Source organism: Peromyscus leucopus, chromosome 19 (assembly GCF_004664715.2).
Source record: "Peromyscus leucopus breed LL Stock chromosome 19, UCI_PerLeu_2.1, whole genome shotgun sequence".
NCBI classification, from domain to species: Eukaryota; Metazoa; Chordata; class Mammalia; order Rodentia; family Cricetidae; genus Peromyscus; species Peromyscus leucopus.
The window spans coordinates 38,695,284-38,717,738 of record NC_051079.1 but is presented as its reverse complement, the minus strand read 5'-3'; the positions used below and the strand labels follow the sequence as shown (position 1 = coordinate 38,717,738).

Genomic DNA, 22,455 nt, shown 5'->3' with positions numbered 1-22,455 from the left:
ACCCATCAATCTTTGAACATAGTATTAAGCATGATGGGTTCACATGACTAGTGTTACAAATGACGCATGCAAGCCTGACAGAGTGTCTTCAGTTCCACCTACTTTGGCTGTTGCAGTCTGTCCTAGAAGTTGAATTTGGATCTTTACAGGTTATTTTTTAAATGGGTTCTATGGGCTTAGGAAAGCAAAGACACTAGAGTTATTTGTTCTGGTAGAATGGAGACATAGGTACTCTTAACTAATGCAGAAATACACTGTTTTTCTCACTTATATCAAGAAACAACTTTTCATGCAAATGCTAGAGAATAATTAATTTGGTTTCAGCAGATTATTTGTAAACAATGCTTGGTCAATGTTTTACTTTTAGAGATAGTAATGAAAGTGAGTTGTGGAGGACATATGCTTGCCTTTCAATTTTATCATTTTGCCATGAAAGACTCTAAGATCTCAAGCACCTGGTTTCCAATACCACACTTTGCTAATTTGTAAAATTTAGATAATAAAAATGTCTAAAGTTTCAAGATGTTATGGAGAAAAAATGATGTTATAAATGAAAAATAATACAAAGCATTTTGAAGAGTATTTCAGGACAAAGTAAGCCTCCTTAAAGTGTTTGATATCACATGTCTTGCTGTCATGAACTTGTACCCCCACTCTAAACACACACCATTTAATTTATCTGGTCCAAAGCCCCCTTTGATGTTATGAGAATTGACAGTTATATTTTTAAGATTGAAGGAAATTGCATCCATTGTTTAATAACAAAAGAATGTCAGCTCTCATTAGAGAGGTTGTTTCACACTGCTTCCTTAAAGGTCCCATTGTGAACCAGCGCTATTTTAGTTCTCGGGGGTCAGGGTTAAATAGATGAAATTCACAAAGGAAACACTAGTGAATAAATTGACACACCTAGGGTCAAGAGCATGAATGCTATGGAATCAGACCTTCTTGGAAGAAAGACTTATAATAACAGTGTTTGAATTTAGGGAGAGAACTGGCAGGTGATGCTGATGGTATTATACATGAGAAAATGAGGCTTGCATTATTCAGGGACTCATTCCATTTAGATGGTGGCTAAATTGTCTGAAATCCCCTTTTATATCCTGTAAAGCTCAAACACATTAAGAATGTCAAAACAACATTAGGTAACTATTTCTAAGCATCAAAATAACTATTCAGAATAAAGAAAAGTTGTGCAGAGTTCAGGGCTGTGAAGAACACAATTAAATGTTGATGTTTGGGAATGAAAAAGGCATGAGGAGTCATGCCAACATAAAAATGCACAGAAAAAAATATGCTCCTTTCATAAGAGATAGGAAAGATAATTTTAAGTGCTCCAAATGGAACACCACCCACATAATCACTGTTTCATGAAAGTGAAGCTAACTGGCATGTATGTTCCACACAGCCATGTGCCTTAACAGTTCCATCATGCCTGCCATTATTTCAGAATCATCAAAGTTGGATGACTCCAAAATTCTGAAATGTTTACTCTGAAAACTTAATTATAGTGCCACAGCTACACATTGACCCAGAAAATGCCATGTGATTTTATGATAATGCCCAGTAATTGTCATAGCCCAAGCACTTTACATAATTATGTGATATGACTTTTTAAAAACTCCGTTGCTCATAAATCATTTCCTCACTTAGAAATCATCAGTATTTTAGTGAAGTAAATTGCAGCGCAATCTTTTGCTCCAATTTTAATTGTACATTACAGGAAAATACATTACCAAAAAAAAAAATAAAGAGAGGGGAAAAAAAAACCCAGAAATTTCAGGATCATTATGAGTCTCAGCCATATATAGTCCAGAAATATATCCAGGCAAGAAATGGCTCCTGACTTGATTACATGCAATTAAAAATGTAACTACTCAGAATTTCTCACAGAACACCAGAAAAAGAAAGATATAATTGAACTCTACAGATAAAAGGTTCTGAATACTGTCATATTCTCTGTAGGTGATGCCTTGATCGTGCTAAAAGCAAATAGTGATAGAAAACCATAAAAAAAATGTCTTCTTGCTTTATTCTATGAACAATAGCAGAGAAGTTATGTTTCAAATCTAAGTGCTTTTCTTAGGTCAGTTAAGGCACCTTAGTAAACAAATGCATTTCTTCTCAGCATGAGTAAATTAGTGAGGAAACATATGAAAATGATAACAAATTGGGGAGGGGAGAATTCTACATTTTTGTAAATTTTTGTATTTTTCTGAAAATATTTCACTTAGCTTAAGAATTATAGCTGGGCATGGTGGTGCATGACTTTAATCGCAGCACTTGGGAGGCAGAGGCAGGCAGAGACATCTCTGTGAGTTCGAGGCCAGCCTGGTCTACAGAGCGAATTCTAGGACAGCCAAAGCTACACAGTGAAATCTTGTTGTGTAAAAAGAAAGAAAAAAATCTAAAAAATCATAGACTGAGTCCTTTATAAAATTGTTAAAAATATTGGGAGGTAAAATTTTTTTCTAATTTCTGGTTATTATTGAATAGAAATATAATAGCCTTTAAATTTTGAAAATATGTGTCTATACTGAAAAAGCATACAATTCTCACTCTTCTTTAATTAACAACTACAATGTCTATGGAAATATGTTTTGGCACTACCCCACGAAGGGATGTTGTCATAGGCAGTGTCTGCCATCTCACACTCAGCAGGAATCATCCCTTCAAGGAGCATGGGCATGAACTCTATGGTAAACTCAATGTAACTAATAGTTCACAAATGTATGTCCTAACGAGTAGCTGCTTTTAAGAAAATAAAGTGTTCCCATCTATGTGTTTCTTTTTAGAAAGAGGAATGATTATTATATTTTCTAATGCTCTGCTCCATAGCAAGCAGAGTGTGCACTTCAACTTTTCACTTTTTGCGAGCAATGGTGGCTGGTTACAAAAACTCTTCTGCCATTAGGGATGTTTTAATTATATGTCTCCAGGGAAATATTTTGATGCTCTATGTTCATTTTGTTACATGGTTTACAGGTTTCTATGGGTCCAAATTACAGATTCCAGTAAGTGTGGTAAAATTATCATTTCTGTAAAAATCACATTGGTATAGTATATTCTATGTTAAAGAAAATTGAAAAAAAAGGATTTAAAATACACTTAAAGTCTTGATGGTTTGTACTATATTGTTTATGTTGGCTAATAAACAAATTATATACATAAAATTATATGTATTATGTGTATGTATAGAATACATAATATATTCTATATATCTATATTATAAATCAATGAACATGATATTTTTAGTTGAAATTTGACTCAGCTTTCTAGGTAAATATTTTGCTATAAATACTTTGACTTAGAAACAGATGTAGTCACCAATTAGACAGAAAGAGATTTTTTTTTATGGGAAAATTTTGTCTATGTTTTTAAGAAGAGAGATAGATTTGGATCTCTATAGTGATATATTGTCTACCTTAGTAAACTTGCTTGGGAATTAAAGGACAGAGCCAGCCACTAAATCAGACATAGAGGCCAGACAATGGTGGCACACAGCCTTAATCCTATCACTGGGGAGGCAGAGATCCATCTAGATCACTGTGAGTTCAAGGCCACACTGGAAATGGAGCAGGCAGTGGTGTGTAGTGGGTAGCCATTCCAGAGTGGCCTTAGTAATTTCACCAATAGTGGTGGCACACGCCTTTAATCCCAGTACTGGGAAGCACACATGCCTTTAATCCCAGGAAGTGATGTCTGGGCAGAGAAAGGTATAAAAGGCATGAGGAGACAGGAACTCACTCGCCTTAGGCTGAGGATTTCGTAGAGGTAAAAACTTGTGGCTGGCTGCTCTGCTTCAATGATCTTTCAGCTTTTGCCCTGATATCTGGCTTATTCAATTTGCTTTACTACAAGAAATTTTTTCTGCTCTGTGAATTATTTGTGATACCTTGAGATATAACATGGTTCCCAGACATCGACATGGGTCAAAATCTGAATCCATGTGGTGATTCTTAGATCTTAGTAACTGGTTGAAAAAGAAAGATGGACTAAAGGAAGAAAATAAAGTTCAGGATCTAACACTAGTTTGGAGTGTAAAAGACAATAATATATTAGATATAAAATTGTGATATAACTACAATAATTTTTATTTCAAGACAATGCATAGAGTAAAAAGCTAAAAACACATTATTTGGTATTAAACAATTCAATTATTTATTTACCTGGGTGGTATCTCTTAAATACACTGATCATACAATTAATAAATATCAGATCATTGTCTTTCTCCATTTTTGTTTCATATCTTTCTGAAATATTGGATTACTAAGCTTACATCACCCTCATATACAACACAAAAAGATAAAATAGCATTTTAGCAAACTTGTAACAGGACATTATTTTGTTCATTCATTCATTCATTCATTTCAATAATAAAGGCTATTTTCTTTCTATATTCTTCCCAAAAATACATTGTCATATTTCAATAGAAAGCTCTTTGAAGGGGTATTCTAAATCATAAAGCTGCCTCCCTGTAGCAGCAAAAGTTAAAGTTTTAAAATTAAAAGGCAAATATTTGAAAAGGTCACTAGACTTTCCAGATCACACAATGTAATAATTCCCATCAACATGTTGCTTGCCTCTGTTACCTCTTAAAACACCTTCCCCCACCCCCTTGGCACATTCCCTCACAATGATTTTAGGGGAGATAACTAAGTTTTAGCTCCAAAGCAATGCATCACATCACTCAAAATCAGTGCACCTGGGAACTGACTGACACATTGATTTGTAAGTTTCTTGAGTTGGCAAATACTACTGAGGAGAAAGACTTGTGTTTGATGGTAGAAGGAAAATGTTCTTATATGGGACATAAAAACCCCTGACATCCTTAACTCAGAAGAGAAAGGGGGACAGGCCATTGCTGAACACACCCCGTGACCAGAGACACCTCCACAGTCCCTCCTATAAAAGTGTGTCTTTTTGGGAACATTGAGCTAGCTCAGATGGGCAGAAGGCAACAATTCCAAACTTTCAATGTTCTTATCTACAATGTGTCCTGAATAAAGGCTTGACAACATCCAAGGCTTTCAGCAGATGGTTCTAGAAGTACCATAATGGAGGTGTAGAATATGAAACTGTTGGAAGGATGTACTTACCAAATGAGTTATGATAGTTAGTCTAGAAATTCTGATATTCAATCAGTGCCATCTTGTCCAAACTCTTGGGACTTACTTCCCATTTCAGTGAAGATAACATGGGGTTAAAGGAACCCCTACTTCATTTCAATCCTTAGGAACATTAGGCCTTCTCATTATTTACTATTATTTATTGACATGTTTCCAAAGCTCAAAATATTTTATTACACATATATTTGAACACATTATTCATAATTGTATAGTATAGAAAATAAACTTTTTTGGTATTGTCCTCAGCATTTCATGATGCAAAATTATTGACAAACATCTTTAGAAAAATAATAAAATAGTCCTTCGGTATTAAAATTCTTATTAAAAAACATTAGATCAAAGGGAGAATTATGACATCATCAATGCATAGATGAGCTAGGCATGAATGAAATGAATTGCCCTGGCATTATCAACAAATCAAAATATTTGATATCCCGTCCCTTATAATAAATCAAAATACTTGGAATCTGAAGGTCACAGTTTGTCATAGGTCAATTGCAAAAAATAAAATGCATTCATACTTTCTCATTATTCGGCAGTTTCTGATGATGGAACATGGAAAACAATGTATATCCAGGACAGAAGCATCACTCTGCATACTTACCAGGTGATTTTTATGCCACTTTGTCGAATGCAGATTAATATATTTGGGCTTTTTATTGCTTGAGTAGAAAGTGCTCATTACTTATCATTTTATGTTTATCATATAGAAAATTAAAAACGAACAAAACGTTTTCTTAAAGGGCAGACATCACACTGTGGTAGTGGTGGATTTTCTCAAGATAGTCTTCTGTGGTTTTGGTGCAGTGGGAGGAGGCACAGGTGCAGGTGTGGGAGGGGGGAAGCTGTTACTGTGGCTTATTCCCAGTCCCCCATTTTCTAATGGGAAAGTGGGGAGATGAGGTGGAGGAGGGAAGGGAGGCCCTTGGTGAGGGATCTTTCCAGGCGGATGGACTGGTTCACTGTGCATTTGGACCTCCCTATTCTTTACGTTATACCGGGTCTCACAGTCAGGACAATAGCCATGGTATTGTACTTTTTCATTGAACCGTACTCGTTCCCGAGGAGGTCCTACTTGGGGACTTCTGTCCTTTTCAGGTCTGGGCATCAGAGACTGCACTGGGGCCTTGTCCAAGTTACTATTGGGTATGCAACAGATGTCTCCATTTGGAATTTTGTTGGGTCTACCGGGTAAGCCTCCGTTCCGTAGAAGGGTGCCGTTGGTCTTTACAGGATTGACAGTCGGCGCCGCTCTCGGAGGCTCTTCACACCTGACAGGTGTCAGCCTTGGAGGAGGTGGTGGAGGGTTTGGCTTTCTCAGAACCGTGAGGATAGCAGATGGGTGTGCTGGAGGTTTAATGAGGGGGGCATTGGCCTGCACTTTGATCTTCTCTATGCTGGACGCCGTTGTGCCGCTGGAGCTGCTGTTCAGCGTGTCTGTCTTGGAACTGTCAGTCATCTCATCCTCCAGCTGTAGGTCAGAAGTCAGGGTATCAATCTGGTCAACCACCTGGTGGAAACGACAAGGTAATTGTGTTGAAGAGCAACTGGAAGCAAAACACACATAGGACTAATCTTTTCTGGCCGGCTTTGATTGCTTTACCGAAGCCCTGACTGGTCTTGAACTGGTAACTTCAATGCTACCTGAACATTTTAGTCAATAAATTTAGAGATAGTGACCATCACACAAGGTACCAACTGTTTGATATAAAAAAAAAAAATCTCATAAGCCTAGAACCTGATGCATTATTTTTCTTCATGACTCTGCTACCACCACCAAAGGTAGAATTCAGTTGCAAAAAATATGACTAATATTTAACAATGAAAAAGTTGAAACTTCATGTCTGGTTAGCATTTAGAAAGCTACAGAGCATTACTTCTATGCTGAAAAATGATCTCAACATTCTGGATAATGGCTGGGCATTTAATATGATGACTGTCCTTTCTTAGACCCTGTGGTTTGAATGAAAATGGCCCCATAAGCCCATAAGGAGTAGAACTATTAGGAGGCATGACTTTATTGAAATACGTATGTATTTACTGGAGGAAGTGTGTCACGGGGGTTGGCCTTGAGGTCTCAGATGCTCAAGCCAGGCCCAGTGTCTCTTTCTCTTCAGTACCTGCAGATCGGAATGTAGGACTCTCTGCTACCTCTCAGGAGCCATGTTTGCCTGAGTGCCACCATGTTTCCTACCATGACGATAATGGATTAAACCTCTGAACTGTAAGCCAGACCAAATTACATGTTTCTTTATAAGAGCTGCCATGGTCATGGTGTCTTTTCACAGCAGTAGGAACCAAAACTAAGACAGCCCCCCAAACATGTTGAGAACAGCCAAATGAGGCCTAGCATAAAATCATAAGCTCACAGAAAACATTTCGTGCTTTTTGTGATTTGTCTTTCTTACTTCATTGTGAAGTTCTTGAGAGTGTACATTCTAGCTAAATATTACATGGAGTTTCAAACAGAAGAATATAAATCATTTCTTAACATACCACAACGGAAACTACAGGACACAGAAAAAGAGTTATAAAAAAAATTGGAGCAACAAAAAGGCTCAGAAATCAAGTATTATAGACTATCAAAAATTAGGCCCATATAGCATGAAAGGACTATTTGTGGGGAGCAGGGGACTCAGTAAGAGAGAAGAAGGAAATAAGAGATGATAATAAAGAGTAATTATAGGAAAAATACAATGGAGTATGTTTGAAAATAAAATGATGAAACTTATTACTTTGCATACTAAAATTAATAAATTAAAAACCAAAAAAAATTGGTAAACATCAGATACTTATACAAATTATAAATACTTCAAGATAATTTACAAATTCATGTCATATTGGATGAAAACAATTGGAATTTTATTATAGTTTAATTTTATGTTAAACTGAGAGAAGTGGATGTTTTCCTTTACTGAAGAGTAGGAGCTTTCACTGATAAGCTAAGGCTGGTGATTTATACTAACAGCATACTCAAGTCTTTCATAAAGAAAGAAACATCATGGTCTCAATACAAACTTAGGTAACTAAATAAATGAAACAATTCAAAGATCCTATCCATATAAGAACACCCACATACATAAGAAAATTGGGCAAGGGGCACTTATGAGCAAGTAATTTACATAAGATGCACACATAAATAATTAAGAATATAAAAGCTCTCAATCGTAACAGAAATTGAAAAAATATACATTAATTAAAAATGATGTAGAATTTAATGCCAATTGCTTAGTCAGAGAGAGAATACAATTTTTTGTTCATTTTTAACATTTATGTATGTATGTATTTATATTTATTTATTTATTTATTTATTTATTTATTTATTCCTTGTGTCTGTCTTTCACATCATGCCTCCTGATCCCACCTGTCTCTACTCCCCAAAAATAAAACAAGATAAAATTTAAGGGAAACAAAAGGGGGTAAGGAAGAAGGGGAACATCTCATCATGGAAGCTGTGGTGTGAAACAGTGAGTCACACAGTAAACCCCTTTATCCATACATTTTTACTTGCAGGCATTTATCACAAAGAATGATTGGTCTGATTCAAGGATCTTTTTCTCTGCTGCACCATCAATGCTGGGCCCTCACTGGGACTCTTCCTGGACATCCCATTGCTGCCCCGTTTCATGGAGATCCTGAAGCCCTGAGTCTACAGGACTGACCCAGCTCCCCTCCCCCAACCCCCTTACTCCAACAGATCCAAAATGGAGTGGATGTTGGAGTGGGCCAACATATAACCTGCTGTGGGATGTTCTGTATGTCCTGTGGGAGCCCTTCTTGGGTTCCTTGTGGCGTTGCCCAGCAGGTCCGTATAGAGGATGATTGGGACCATGGGCCTGAGTGCAGGTGTTTGAGATGGTCTGCACTTGGCTGTGCTGGGGGATGGTCTGTATGTCAAGTTGTTCTGATTGGTTAATAAATAAAACCTGATCGGCCGTGGCTAGGCAGGAAAGATAGGCGGGACTAGCAGAGAGGAGAAATAAAAAGGACAGAAAGGCAGAAGGAGACGCTGCAGCCGCTGCAATGACCAGAGAGGCTGCAGCCGCCGCCATGACCAGCAGCATGTGAAGATGCCGGTATGCCACCAGCCACGTGGCAAGGTATAGATTTATGGAAATGGACTAATTTAAGCTATAAGCACAGTTAGCAAGAAGCCTGCCACGGCCATACAGTTTGTAAGCTATATAAGTCTCTGTGTTTACTTGGTTGGGTCTGAGCGGCTGTGGGACTGGCGGGTGACAGAGATTTGTCCTGACTGTGGGCAAGGCCGGAAAACTCAGGCTACAATAACCTGGTTCTGGGCTTGGGTAGTTGCAGCTCTTCCCTATCCTCTCCACCAGGGTGAGCTCTCAAGCACTGTCCAGGCTAGCTCACTCCTTTAAGCCATGAGGAGATGAGCAAGGGGTGGGATCAGTTCTCTGGCTTTCCATTCCTCAGGGTCCTTCTTTCACACCTGCACCTTCAGGGCAGCTCTACTGTGCTGCCCAGGAGAGGTGTAAGTGCCATTCTCCTGAGTCCTGCAGCTGATGAGGGGCAGGAACGGTACCAGAATACAGTTTTTTTTTAATGTAAATTGTTAGTTGTGATTTGAGTAAGTGAAAAATTTATACATTAGTAATACAGATATAAACTTAACTTACAAGATTGTCAATATCTGACAAATGAGGTAAGGTATAGATCGTTGGTACAGCTCTTTTAAGAACAAATTCCATCCTACTCCAGGGAAACTAACATATTTATAGACATGGAATCCTATAACAGTTTTCTTCACTGGATTTTTATTTGTTTCTTTTAATTTATTATAGTTCAAAATATATACATAAGCAAATAAATATAAATGAAAAAAAACTAGTGATAACCAAAATATATATTAGCAAGTGATTGATTTAGTAAATATAGAGTAGAATAAATGGATTCACTAAGGGAAACAAGAAGATTGCAGAAAAGAATTTCTCTCTGTAATACACTGTGAAGACCCAGGGCAACAAAGAAAACACCATGTTCTAAGAAAGAGAGATTGGCCTCTAGGAAGCAATAAAGACATGCTGAGGGGATAGCTCAGCTGGTAGGGTGCATCCTATACAAGCATCATGTTCTGAGTACAATCCCTCAGAAACCTACCCACATATAAAACTCTGGCCATCCAGTCTAGCTCAATTATGTGAGAGACACTATCTCAAGAAATAAGATGGAGAGTGATCGAGGAGACACCTGACATTGACCTGTGGCCTCCACACAAATAAAAACACCCACACATGTGAATACATCTGTACACATGTAAGCACACACTGACACACAAGTGATGGGAAAGCCTAAACAGTGTTGAGAATCCCGAAGGTAGCCTGAAGTAACATGACTTAGCACCAAGACAAATAATGCCATTAGGATAGTAACACTATAGAAAGACAGTCCACAGATTGAAAACAATGTGTCATCTCATTGTCAATAACACTCTTCACACATCTAGAAACAAAATCCCACAATCCTATGAAAACTCAGATATCTATGATTATCCAAAGCAATGTTGAACAAAAACAACAATGTTGGCCTCACAAAACCCACATTATTTTGAAGTGTGCTGCAGAGGTGTGGCAAAGCACACAGTACCATATTGCTCCAAAACAGACACAGAGAGAAGTGGAATGGGATTAAATACCCAGAAAACAAATCTGTAAATTTGTTCTTCACCAAAGATACCAAAAACAAGCCTCCTACCCTACCAGAAGTCAGGTCAGTTTCCTGAAAACCAGCTGAAGCCCCTCCAACCACACCATAGGTCAGGTCAGGTCCATGGAAACTAGGTAAGCCACCACCAACATACCAAAAACACCTACACTCATCCATCATAACTCCAACTGCCTCTCTTCTCCTCATCACTGTATCCAAGCCCACAACTCTGCCAGAAGCCTTCTATCCCACCAGAGGCCAGACCAGCATCTTTAAACCCAGGTAAGACCACCCTTCCAACCTGACCATGCCTTCCCAGGATAAACCCAACCACCCACCTCTCCTTTTCACCATACCATGGCCCAAACCTTTGGCAGAAACCTCCTACTCAAACAGAAGCCAGACCAGCATCCTGAACCCTAGGGACTAGATCTGTTCCCTGAAAATCAAGCAAGAGCCTCATATTCTACTGGAAGCCAGGTCAGAATGCTGAACCCCAGAGGAAGGCTGGCAAGATCAGAGACCATGCACATCACCAGAACTCCAGTCCTCAACTTGGGTGGCAACTACCTGCTGGACCAGAGACCATGCAGGCCATCAGAAGTCCAGTCCTCAACCCTGGCAGAGTCCCTCTGCTCAACCACAGGCCACTCCAGCCCGAAGACCAGAAAGGAAATGGAAACCAAGGAACAAAACATCCATCCAAAAAAGTCAAACCCAGAGAATGGCACCTTGACATAAAATCAGCCCAAATCCAGATACCTAAACAGAACACAATCAAAAACAGCCAGGACAATAAGTCACCACCAAAATCCCAGCAATCCTACTACAGCAAGCCTTGAATATTCTACCACAGCTGAAGCATAAGAAAATGACCTTAAATCCAAATTTATGAAGATGATAGAAACCCTTAAAGAGAAAATGAATAAATCCCTTAAAGAAATCTAGGAAAAGACAATCAAAAAAACTGGAGGAAACCAATGAATCCTTTAAAGAATGTAAAGAAAACCAAGAAAAAACAGTTGAAGGAAACAAAACTGCTAAAGACATAAAAATGGTAATAGAAGCAATAAAGAAAATACATACTGGGGGAAATCTGGAAATGGAAAATCTAGGTAAGGGAAGAGGAACTACAGAAGCATCACCAACAGAATACAAGAGATGGAAGAGAAAAATCTCAGGCATTGAAGAAACAATAGAGGAAATTGATATAGCAGTCAGAGAAAATGTTAAATCTAAAAAATTCCTGACACAAAAAGAAATCTGTGACACTGTGAAACAAACAAACAAACAAAAAATAACAGGAATAGGAGACCAAAACTAAGAATAATAGGAAGAGAAGAAGAAGAAGATTCCAAACTCAAAGGCCCAGAAAACATTTTAAACAAAATTATAGAAGAAAAATTTCCTAAACTAAAGAAGGAGATGCCTAGAAAGGTACAAGAATCTTAAAGAATACCAAATAGTTTGGACCAGAAAAGAAAGTTCCCACACCACATAATAATCAAAACACTAAACACAGAGAACAAGGAATATTAAAAGCTAAAAATGAAAATGGCCAAGTAACATATAAATACAGACCTATTAGAATTACACCTTATTTCTCAATGGAGAATCTAAAAGTCACAGGTGTGCTGCAGACGCTAAGAGAATACAGACGTTAGTCCAGACTACTATATCCAGCAAAATTTTTAATCACTGTAGATGGAGAAAACAAGATATCCCATAATGAAATCACATTTAAACAATATCTATCCACAAACAGAGCCCTAAAGAAGGTACTAGAAAGAAAACTACAACCCAAGAAAGTTAAGTAGACTCATGAAAACACAAGCAATAAATAATCTCACATCAGCATGTCTGAAAGAAGGAAAACACACACACACACACACACACACACACACACACACACACACACTACCACCACCACTAACTACAACAAAGTAACAGGAATTTAAAATCATTGGTCATTGATATCTTTCGAAATCAATGGACTTGATTCCAAAATTAAAAGACATAGGCTGCTGGGTGGTGGTGACGCACACCTTTAATCCCAGCACTCAAGAGGCAGAGGCAGGCAGATCTCCATGAGTTAGAGGCCACCCTAGTGTACAAAGCAATTTCTAGAACAGCCAGAGATGTTACACAGAGAAACCCTGTCACAGAAAAAAAAAAAAAAAAAAAAAAAAAAAAAGACACAGACTAACAGAATCCATAAGAAAACAAGATCCATAAGAAACACACCTCGCCGGGTGGTGGTGGCGCACGCCTTTAGTCCCAGCACTCGGGAGGCAGACCCAGGCGGATCTCTGTGAGTTCGAGGCCAGCCTGGGCTACCAAGTGAGTTCCAGGAAAGGCGCAAAGCTACACAGAGAAACCCTGTCTCGAAAAACCAAAAAAAAGAAACACACCTCAACATCAAAGATAGACATTACCTCAGAGTAAAAAGTTGACCAAAGATCTTCCAAGCAAATGGACCTAAGAAGCAAGCTGGTTTAGCTATTCTAATATCTATCAAAATAGACTTCAAATCAAATTTAATAAAAAGAGATGGGAAAGAACACTTCATACTCATCAAAGGAAAAAAATCTACCAAGATGAAGTTTCAGTTCTCAACATCTATGCCTCAAACGCAAGGGCACCCAAATTTTAAAAGAAACATTACTAAAGCTTAAATCACACATCAACCCTCACACATTAAGAGTAGACTTCACTACCCCACTCTCACCTATGAACAGGTCACTCAGACATAAACTAAAAAGAGAAATAGTGGAGTTAACAGTCATTATTAACTAAATGAACTTAACAGTTACCTACAGAACATTTCATCCAGACACAAAAGCATATACCTTCTTCTCAGCACCTCATGGTACCTTCTCCAAAACTGACCACATACTAGGTCACAAAGCACATCTCAACAGATATAAGAAAACTGAAATAACTTCATGCATCCTATCAAACCACCACAGATTAAAACTGGATTTCAGCAACAACAGAAACAAGAGAGAGCCTACAAACTCACTATATACAATGTACAACTCGATACTGAAAGACTGCAGGGCCAAAGGAGAAATAAAGAAGGAAATTAAAGACTTCCTAGAATTCAATGAAAATGAATGCAAAACATTCCCAAACTTATGGGATACTATGAACATGGTGCTAAGAAGAAAGTTCAGAGTACTAAGTACCTACATAAAGAATTTGTAGAGATCTCACACTAGCAACTTAACAGCACACCGGAAAGCTCTGTAGCAAAAAGATGCAAACAGACCCAAGAGGAGTAGATGGCAGGAAATAGTTAAACTGAGGGCTGAAATCAGTAAAACAGAAACAAAGAGAACAATACAAACACTCAATGAAACAAAGAGTTGGTTCTTTGATAATTCAACAAGATAGACAAACCTGTATTCAAACTAACTGAAAGGCAGGAAAAGAACAATAAAATTAACAAAATCAGAAACAAAAGGAAGACATAACAACAGACATTGAGGAAGTACAATGGCTCATTAGGTCATATTTCAAAAACCTGTAGTCCTCAAAGTTGGAAATCTAAAAAAAAAAGGGGGGGGGATTCTTTTATAGACTTACTTATTTTTTATTTGTTTTTATTTTTCAAAGAAAAAAAATTAGTTAAAATATAATTACATGAGACAGTGAGAGAAACTAGGAAGAATATAAGGAAGTGAAACTATAGTCAGGATATGTTATATGAGAAAACAATCTATTTTCAATAAAAGGTGAAAACAATAACAACAAAAAGATAATTGAAACCTTAATCCTGACCCTCAGAATCAGTAATTTTGTAGCTTGTCACACATCTTAATTAAAAAATTAAATTATTTTTAATTGTATATTTTAAAAAAATTATATTTTCATGAGTACATAGATATACACATATTGTTGGAGGGCTTCTCTTCAGGTTCCACCAAGCCCCTCATTCCCACAATCCACGTATAAAATAATCACTCAGACGCTTATATTACTTATAAACTATATGGCTGTGGCAGACTTCTTGCTAACTGTTCTTATATCTTAAATTAACCCATTTCTATAAATCTATACCTTGCCATGTGGCTGGTGGCTTACCGGCGTCTTTACATGCTGCTTCTCCTGGCGGTGGCTGCAGTGTCTCTCCCCCTTCTTCCTGTTTCCCCAATTCTCCTCTCTCCTTGTCCCGCCTATACTTACTGCCTGGTCACTGACCATCAGTGTTTTATTTATATAGAGCAATATTCACAGCATACACATGCATATACAGATTTAATATAATATGAAATAATATAAATATAATACATATAATAAATATGTATTTTTAAACAAAAAAAATCATTGGGCCCCACCATTGATAAATGGTTATCCAATTCTAAGTAGTCATTACCCAAAACAATATATACACAGCGACACGATATGAACTCAACTGGTTGTAAACACACTTGTGTGTGAAACAAGGGAAAGGTAAGAAAGAAATGAAAGAGATTGGAGGAAGGAAAAATTTCTTGATAGATACCATTAACCAAAGTTAAATCAAAATCAGATAACAATTAAAGAGACATATAAATAACCCTTAAGGAAATAGTAACAGTCATTAAAAGTCTCCCAACCAAAAAAAGCCCAGACGGTGTTAGTGAAGAATTATACCAGATTTTCAATGAAGAGCTAATATCAATACTTCTCAAATTATTTCACAAAATAGAAACAGAAGGAACATTGACAAATTCACTTTATGAGTCCCCAGTGACCCTGATACCCAAACCACACAAACACTCAGCAAAGAAAGAATTACAGACCAATTCCCCTCATGAACATTGATGAAAAAATTCTCAGTAGAATACTAGCAGACCTCCTAACAATGGCAGCAGGGGCTGTTCCTAATGCTTTGGCTGGCTCCTGGGAACTTATTCCTCATACTGGATTGCCTTGCAAAACCTTAATATAAGGGGAGCTACTTAGTCTTACTGCATATGGGTATGCCATGCTTTGTTGATATCCATGGGAGGCTGGTTACTCTCTAAACAGAAACAGAGGAAGAGTGGATTGGGAAAGGAAGGGAGGAATGGGAGAAGAGGAGGGAGGTAAAATTGTAATTGGGAGATAAATCAATAAAAATAAACAAATAAATACTGATTCTGCAAACTGAATCCAAGAACAAATCAAAAAGATCATCTACCGTGATAAAGTAGGCTTCCCAGAGATTCAGGGATGGTTCAAAATACAAAAAAAATCTGTCAATGTAATCCATCATATAAACAACCTGAAAGAAAAACCACATGACCATCTCAGTAGACGCTGAAAAAATCCTTTGACAATATCCAACACGCCTTCATGATAAAAGTCTTGAAGCGATCAGGGATACAAGAGACATATTTAAACATAATAAAGACAAAATACAGCAAGCCAATAGCCAACATCAAATTAAATGGAGAGAAAGTCAAAGCAAGTCCACTAAAACCAGGAACAAGACAAGGCTGTCTACTCTCTCCATATCTATTCAATATAGTACTTGAAGTTCTAGATAGAGAAATAAGACAACTAAGGGAGATGAAGGTGATACAAATTGGAAAAGAAGAAGTCAAAATTAGTGCTGCCTGGGACTCCTAACAGTAGGAGTAGGGAGCTGACTCTTTTACCAGCTTTTGGGACCCTATGCCTCATACTTCGTTGCCTTGTCCAGTTTTAACACAAGGGGAGGTGCCTAGTTTTACTGCAACTTGACTTGCCAAGTTTGGTTGACATCCATGGGAGACCTGCTTTTTGCTGAATAGAAACAGAGTGGATAGTGAGGGGCAGAGGAGAAGGTAGGTGGAAATGACTGAGAGGAGAGGAGGGAGGGGGAACTTCAGTCAGCATGTAATAACAATAACAACAACAATAATAATATATTTTAAAAGATATCAAAATATACCTTGAATAAATACAATTTTTTCATCAAATTGAGCCTAAGAAAACTGAATATTCATATGTAGAAGATTAAAAGTAGACTTTTATCCACCATCTATAAAAAAATCAACTCAAAATACATTAAAGAGCATAATAGTTTCAGAAACTCTGAAAATTGTAGTGATAAACACAAGGGAAATACATCAAGATTAGTACAAGCAATGACTTCCTAATAAGTTTCTAATAGCTCAGGAAATTAAATTAATAATTGACATGAGATTGTAACCTGTTTACAAAATGTCTGTGTAACAAAATAAAGTGATACTAACACTGAACAAAGTGTAGAGCCACCATAAAGAATGGGAGAAATATTGACCAGTCATTCAGAGAATTGATATGCACAATATAAAAAGAAAAAGAAATAATAAGATCAAGAAATCCAACAAAGGCAGAAAAATGATCAGAAAAGACACATCTCAAAGAAGCACAAATGGACTATAAACACAAAAAGGTATTGAGCATCTTTTGTCATTATGAAAATCAAAATAAAAACTACACTGAAACTCAATCTCACTCAGAGTGGTATTGTTTAAAACTCCCAAGCAACAAACAAATAGATGAATGGCAAAGCCTTTCTCTGGTCCAACTACAGATGTTAGGAAGGATTGCTCTTTAAATAAAACTAGTGCACAGTAACTATCAACTACAGAGTCTACCTCCTGTTGACTGAAATGTGAAACTGGTTCTCTATAGAGATTGACTAGCTGTTTCCTTCTCATTCAGCTATATGCAATAAAACTGCCTCCCAGTTGAGTTGTATACAATTAGTTCTCCTCTTTACTCGGTGGTGTATAATAAACTGTCTGTGACACTAGTGAGTCTCCACCAGAGCACACAGTCCATCTAATCCCAGCTTTTCTGCTACATGTGTCTCTCCTTCCTTCATCCCTGCTGATTGAGACAGGTAAAGTCCAGTTCCCTGCAGATCATTGAAATAGACACTGACTGCAAAATACTATATGAAAGTACTCATATCAAGGAGATCGATCAACACACTACTAGATGATGAATGGGTTACTAAAAAATACAGAAGAGAAAATGGAAAAATCTTAGAATTGAATGAAAAATGAAAACACAACATACTAAAAACTGTGTAATATAACAAAAATAGTTCTATAGGGAAATTTTATAACTGGAAAGTCTGTATTTTAAAAATAAATCTGAAACAAATAATGATATAACATTCTTCAACACCTTAGGGAAACAATATAATAAGTAGACACAAATAAAAATGATCAGGGTTAGCCGGGCGTTGGTGGCGCACGCCTTTAATCCCAGCACTCGGAGCAGAGCAGGCGATCTCTGTGGTTCGAGCAGCCTGGCTACCAAGTGACTCCAGAAAGACGAAAGCTACACAGAGAAACCTCTCGAAAAAAAAAAAAAAAAAAAAAAAAGATCAGGGAAGGATTAATAAAATGGAGACAAATGAATAATACTTAGGATCAATAAAGTAAAGTGATGGCTCTTAAAAAAAAACAGCAAAGACTGAGAAATCTTTAGGCAAATTAACCACAAGACAAAGAGAGAAGATTCAAATTAATAGCATTGGAAGTGAAAAGGTGGACATACAACAGACATCAGTGAGATTCAAAGAATCATTAAGGTATATGTGGAAAATCTATACTCTAAGTTGTAAAAATTAGAAGGAAGTGATATAGTTATAGACCAATAAGTCATATCAAAATTAAACTAGAAATGAAGAAATAATGTATCACATTCATAGATTTCAGGCCTCTTGATAATCTCAACAGACAGCAAAAAGGCATCCTTCATGATAAAAGCTCTAAAGAAACTAGGAACAGAAGTATATTGCTAAAATAATGAAGCTATAAATGGGAAACCCACACTCAGCATTGTACTACTAGGATAAAGCCTCAAAGCATTTCCACTGAAATTAGGAATAAGATGGGGAAAAAGATACAAATTAAAAATAGATTGAGATTTATTTACTAGAATCAGAATGGCTATCATTAAGAAAACAAGAGATGTCAGTGAGGTTGTGGACAAAGGGAGCTCCTTGGGAAAACAAAACTCCTTGGGAGAACAAAAAAATAGTGGTCTAGTCACTATGCAAATCAGTATGGAGTTAAAAATTAAAAATAGATCTACCATATGCTGCAGTCATACCACTTCTGGGTGAATTTCCATAGGACTTTGAGTCAACATGCTACAGAGATATTACATAGCCATGCTTTCACAGGGCTCTTTGCAAAAATTCAGTTCTAAGGTCAGCCTCGATGCCCACCAACAGAATGGGTAAAGAAAATGTGCTGTATATTCAAAATGGAGCCTTATTCAGTCATGATGGAAACAACATCGTGCCCTTTGCTAAAAATGGTTTGTGAGAGGGCATCACCATTGTAAGCAAAATAAGTCAGATTCACAAAGACAACTGTGCTTTCACTTCATTTGTGGATATTTGAATGTGCACAGATCATATATAAGTATGTATATGAATGATATAAAATAAATAAGGGGGGCAAGAGAAGCTCAGATGTTAATAAGAGAGTAAGGGATAGATGAAGGAATGGGAGGATTTGGGGGATCAATATGCACAAAGTCCATGATACAGTAGAAAGAAATCATCTTTATGATATATATGACCAGGTATAACAGATCAATAAAAAGGGAAAGATACTGTGTATATATTACTTGTACAACTATTAAATTGCTAGGACCAAAACAAGACCTTTAATGTATGTCACTGAAGTACAATCCAGCAAAAATACAAAATTCAGGGATTTCTTTCTTACCACTGTGTCCCATCCCTGCAGTGAGTGGTTGGCTCATGCACTGGAACGCTCTGTGCTCCCTTCAGGCTAACTTTCTGCTGTTCATAGCACAGTGCAGTGACTTTGAACTGATGTATTAAATGACAATTTACCTAGTGAAGCAATGGAATAGAGACTCAAACTTAAGTGACTCCTTGCCTTTATTTCTATCTGTGTCTTCAGGGTTTGTGTCTCATTTTTAAGGCCATCAAACCCACTAATCCATATGGCTCAGAAAGACAGATGTGGAATAGGAAGGGACGAGAAGGCAAGTGAAGATTTGATGAGACAAGGAGGACTCTCTTCCTGTTCACTGAAGCACAGATTTGACCCCCAATCTTCTGATAAAAATTCTTCCAACTACTGAAAGACTTTAAATATAACTCTAAATATATCCAGATTTTTTCCTACATGGTACTCATCTTAGTCAACTAAAGTAATGTAACGTGGAGGCCAATAATCTTACATTTTTAATTTGCATGAATCTTTCTCTGGGGTCAGTCATCAACAATTCTCAGCCACAAGAATTTTGACTACAAAATTCCTAAAGGAAAAAGAGGAGTTTGTCTCCCATTGAGACTTTTATCAGAAGATTGATTGATTCTGAAATATTTAGGAATGATCTATGAACACATCTATCTTAAACTGTCGATGTCTGTGGTAAAAATCTAAAAGGAAAAATGAATAAGAGTTAAAGGAAGTAATACTAAAAGAAGCATAGATAATACTAATTTCCATTATTATTGGTTCACACTCAGTAGCTGAACGCAAATGATGGCTGACAGAACATTTTGTTCAACCTGTGACAGATGGAATGTAAAGATGAAAAGGAAGAAGCAAGATGGAGGCAGCCTTGAGTGTGCTCCATCACTAAAAAGGAGAGCTAATCTGCCTTCCATTTATAGTCATAACTCACATGCTCCGTTTCTATCTATTTGCCCAAATGATCTACTGTAGGGATTAAAGTAAATAGTTCTGCATCACAATTTTGTGTTCTGCTGCTAGATGACAGCATGTTTGAGAAAGGGCATGTGGATTTGTATGCATGAACAAACCCTGTAATTATAGTGTGACTCGTCAAATTACACTAAATTGTACTTATCTTAGAAAACTGTAGCAAATGGAAACATTTAATTTATTCCACAATTTTGTCTAGCTTTTAAATTTATTTATGTGAAAGGATCTGTAAGACATTAAAAAGACAAGATTGACTTGGGCCCCTCTCTCAGTCTCTGAAAAAGAAGCTCAGTTACAAGCAAGGAAAGACAACTAGGCTAGCCTTGGAACACAGGGCTATCTTCAGATTTTTAGAGCAACAAGTATTTCTCTCACAAATCTATTGTTATTTATGTAGGCCAATCAGTCACTAAGCTATTTCCACTGAGATGTCTTTACTGGTCACACTAACAGAGTGTGTCTCTTTCACAGTGTAAAACATCCAAAATTTTATAGTAATAAAATATGTTACATAATTCTTATTTATCCTCTTCCTTATTTCCTGTATTTGACACAGCACATTATATAGACAATGGAAACCACTTAATATATTATATATATATGTATATATATATATATATGTGTGTGTATATATGTATATATTTATCACGATATAATCTCAGCTTGTCCAGAACTCACTGTATAAACCAGGGTGGCCTTAAACTCACAGAGATCCATCTGCTTCAGTTTCCAGAGTAAAGTCATACACCCCTACATCATGCTTCATTCAGTGATTTTTCATCTCATTCCCTACTCTTCCCATTAACTTCTTCCTGTCCATTCCCATCTCACTACCTCCTACACTTTGTGTTTTCTTTTTAAAATTTTTAATAATAATCCATTGAATTCAATTTGCAGTGCTCATATACTTCTGTGTATGGGGCCAGCTCTTCACTCCAGTGCTTATGGTGTTCAGCCAAGCAGTCCTGTGAGCTAAGGAGTTCCTTTGTTTCTTTGAAGAGGAAAAGTCTATGTTCTCCCTTTTAGGAGCTACTCTCAATCTTAAAGTGAGGCACGAAGACAACTGCTCATCTAAGATGAGCATAAACATATTGTGAGGACCCCTCATTACTCTCTCCTTCTGTTAGAGCTCGAGAGAGTAGGTTGTATGGCTAGGAGTTTTGGAGTCTTCAGTTTTCCTTCCTGATCTGAGAGTTCTATGGTACCAGGTTTTCAGTTTCTCCAGAAGACTGAGTTCTCCTTTCCCTCATATGCAATCTGTAGCCAATTGCAGTTAGCTACTAGCTCTCAGAAACTGCATGGGGTTGGGTCCGAGTCAAACTTGTTTTTACCTCTTTAAGTTCAGAGATAATCTATTCTTGGGGGACACTCCAGCTTAGAGCATGCCTCAGTTAAGCCAGTGTAGTGAGATTGAATCTCATTCCTCACATAGTGAGATTCAGTACCTTGAAAGGACACTCTAAGGCTAATTTTTTTACTTATAAGAGGTACCAGATATGTCTCAAATCGTCTGTTCCTTCTGACTCCATCTTGGAATGTAATCTGAAGAGCTGGTCTAAGGATTTTGGAATATGGTTAGAAACATTTTTGAGTTGCTTGTAAATATGGTAGAACTCTCCTGTATTATTACTCACGTTAATGGTGATAATTAACACGGGTGGTACAAACATGGTTTGTGTGATTAACATAGTTTCTATTTGTTATATGCCAAGCAGCTTTCTATTCAGTATGAGGCAACATATAAGCAGTACTAAAGAAAAAATTACATGAAAACACAGCTTAGTCTACATATAAAACTTTGCTTAATATATTTTTATAGCAAAAGATTGGTTTACTACAAGTTCACTGATACTGACTTATAAGAAATATTAAGGTTATATTTTTTTCTGTCTACCTTTTCTGTACACATTTAACAGAATAATCTAAGAGGGCTGTAACTCTGTCAAGGAATTTTCATTTTTGGTAGTGCATAAATGCATTAAAATATATTGATA

At 37.0% G+C, this 22,455-nt stretch overlaps 1 protein-coding gene across 1 annotated transcript in view; it reads right to left on the bottom strand.

The window, feature by feature from the left end:
* Positions 1–4,070: 4,070 nt before the first annotated feature.
* Positions 4,071–22,455, bottom strand: part of Prr16 (proline rich 16) — a 178,375-nt gene continuing 159,990 nt past the window's right edge. The window contains exon 2 of the mRNA XM_028871815.2: positions 4,071–6,639. Within this exon, the coding sequence (XP_028727648.1) occupies positions 5,881–6,639 (759 nt within the window). The 3' untranslated portion in view covers positions 4,071–5,880. The remainder of the gene's footprint in view (positions 6,640–22,455) is intronic.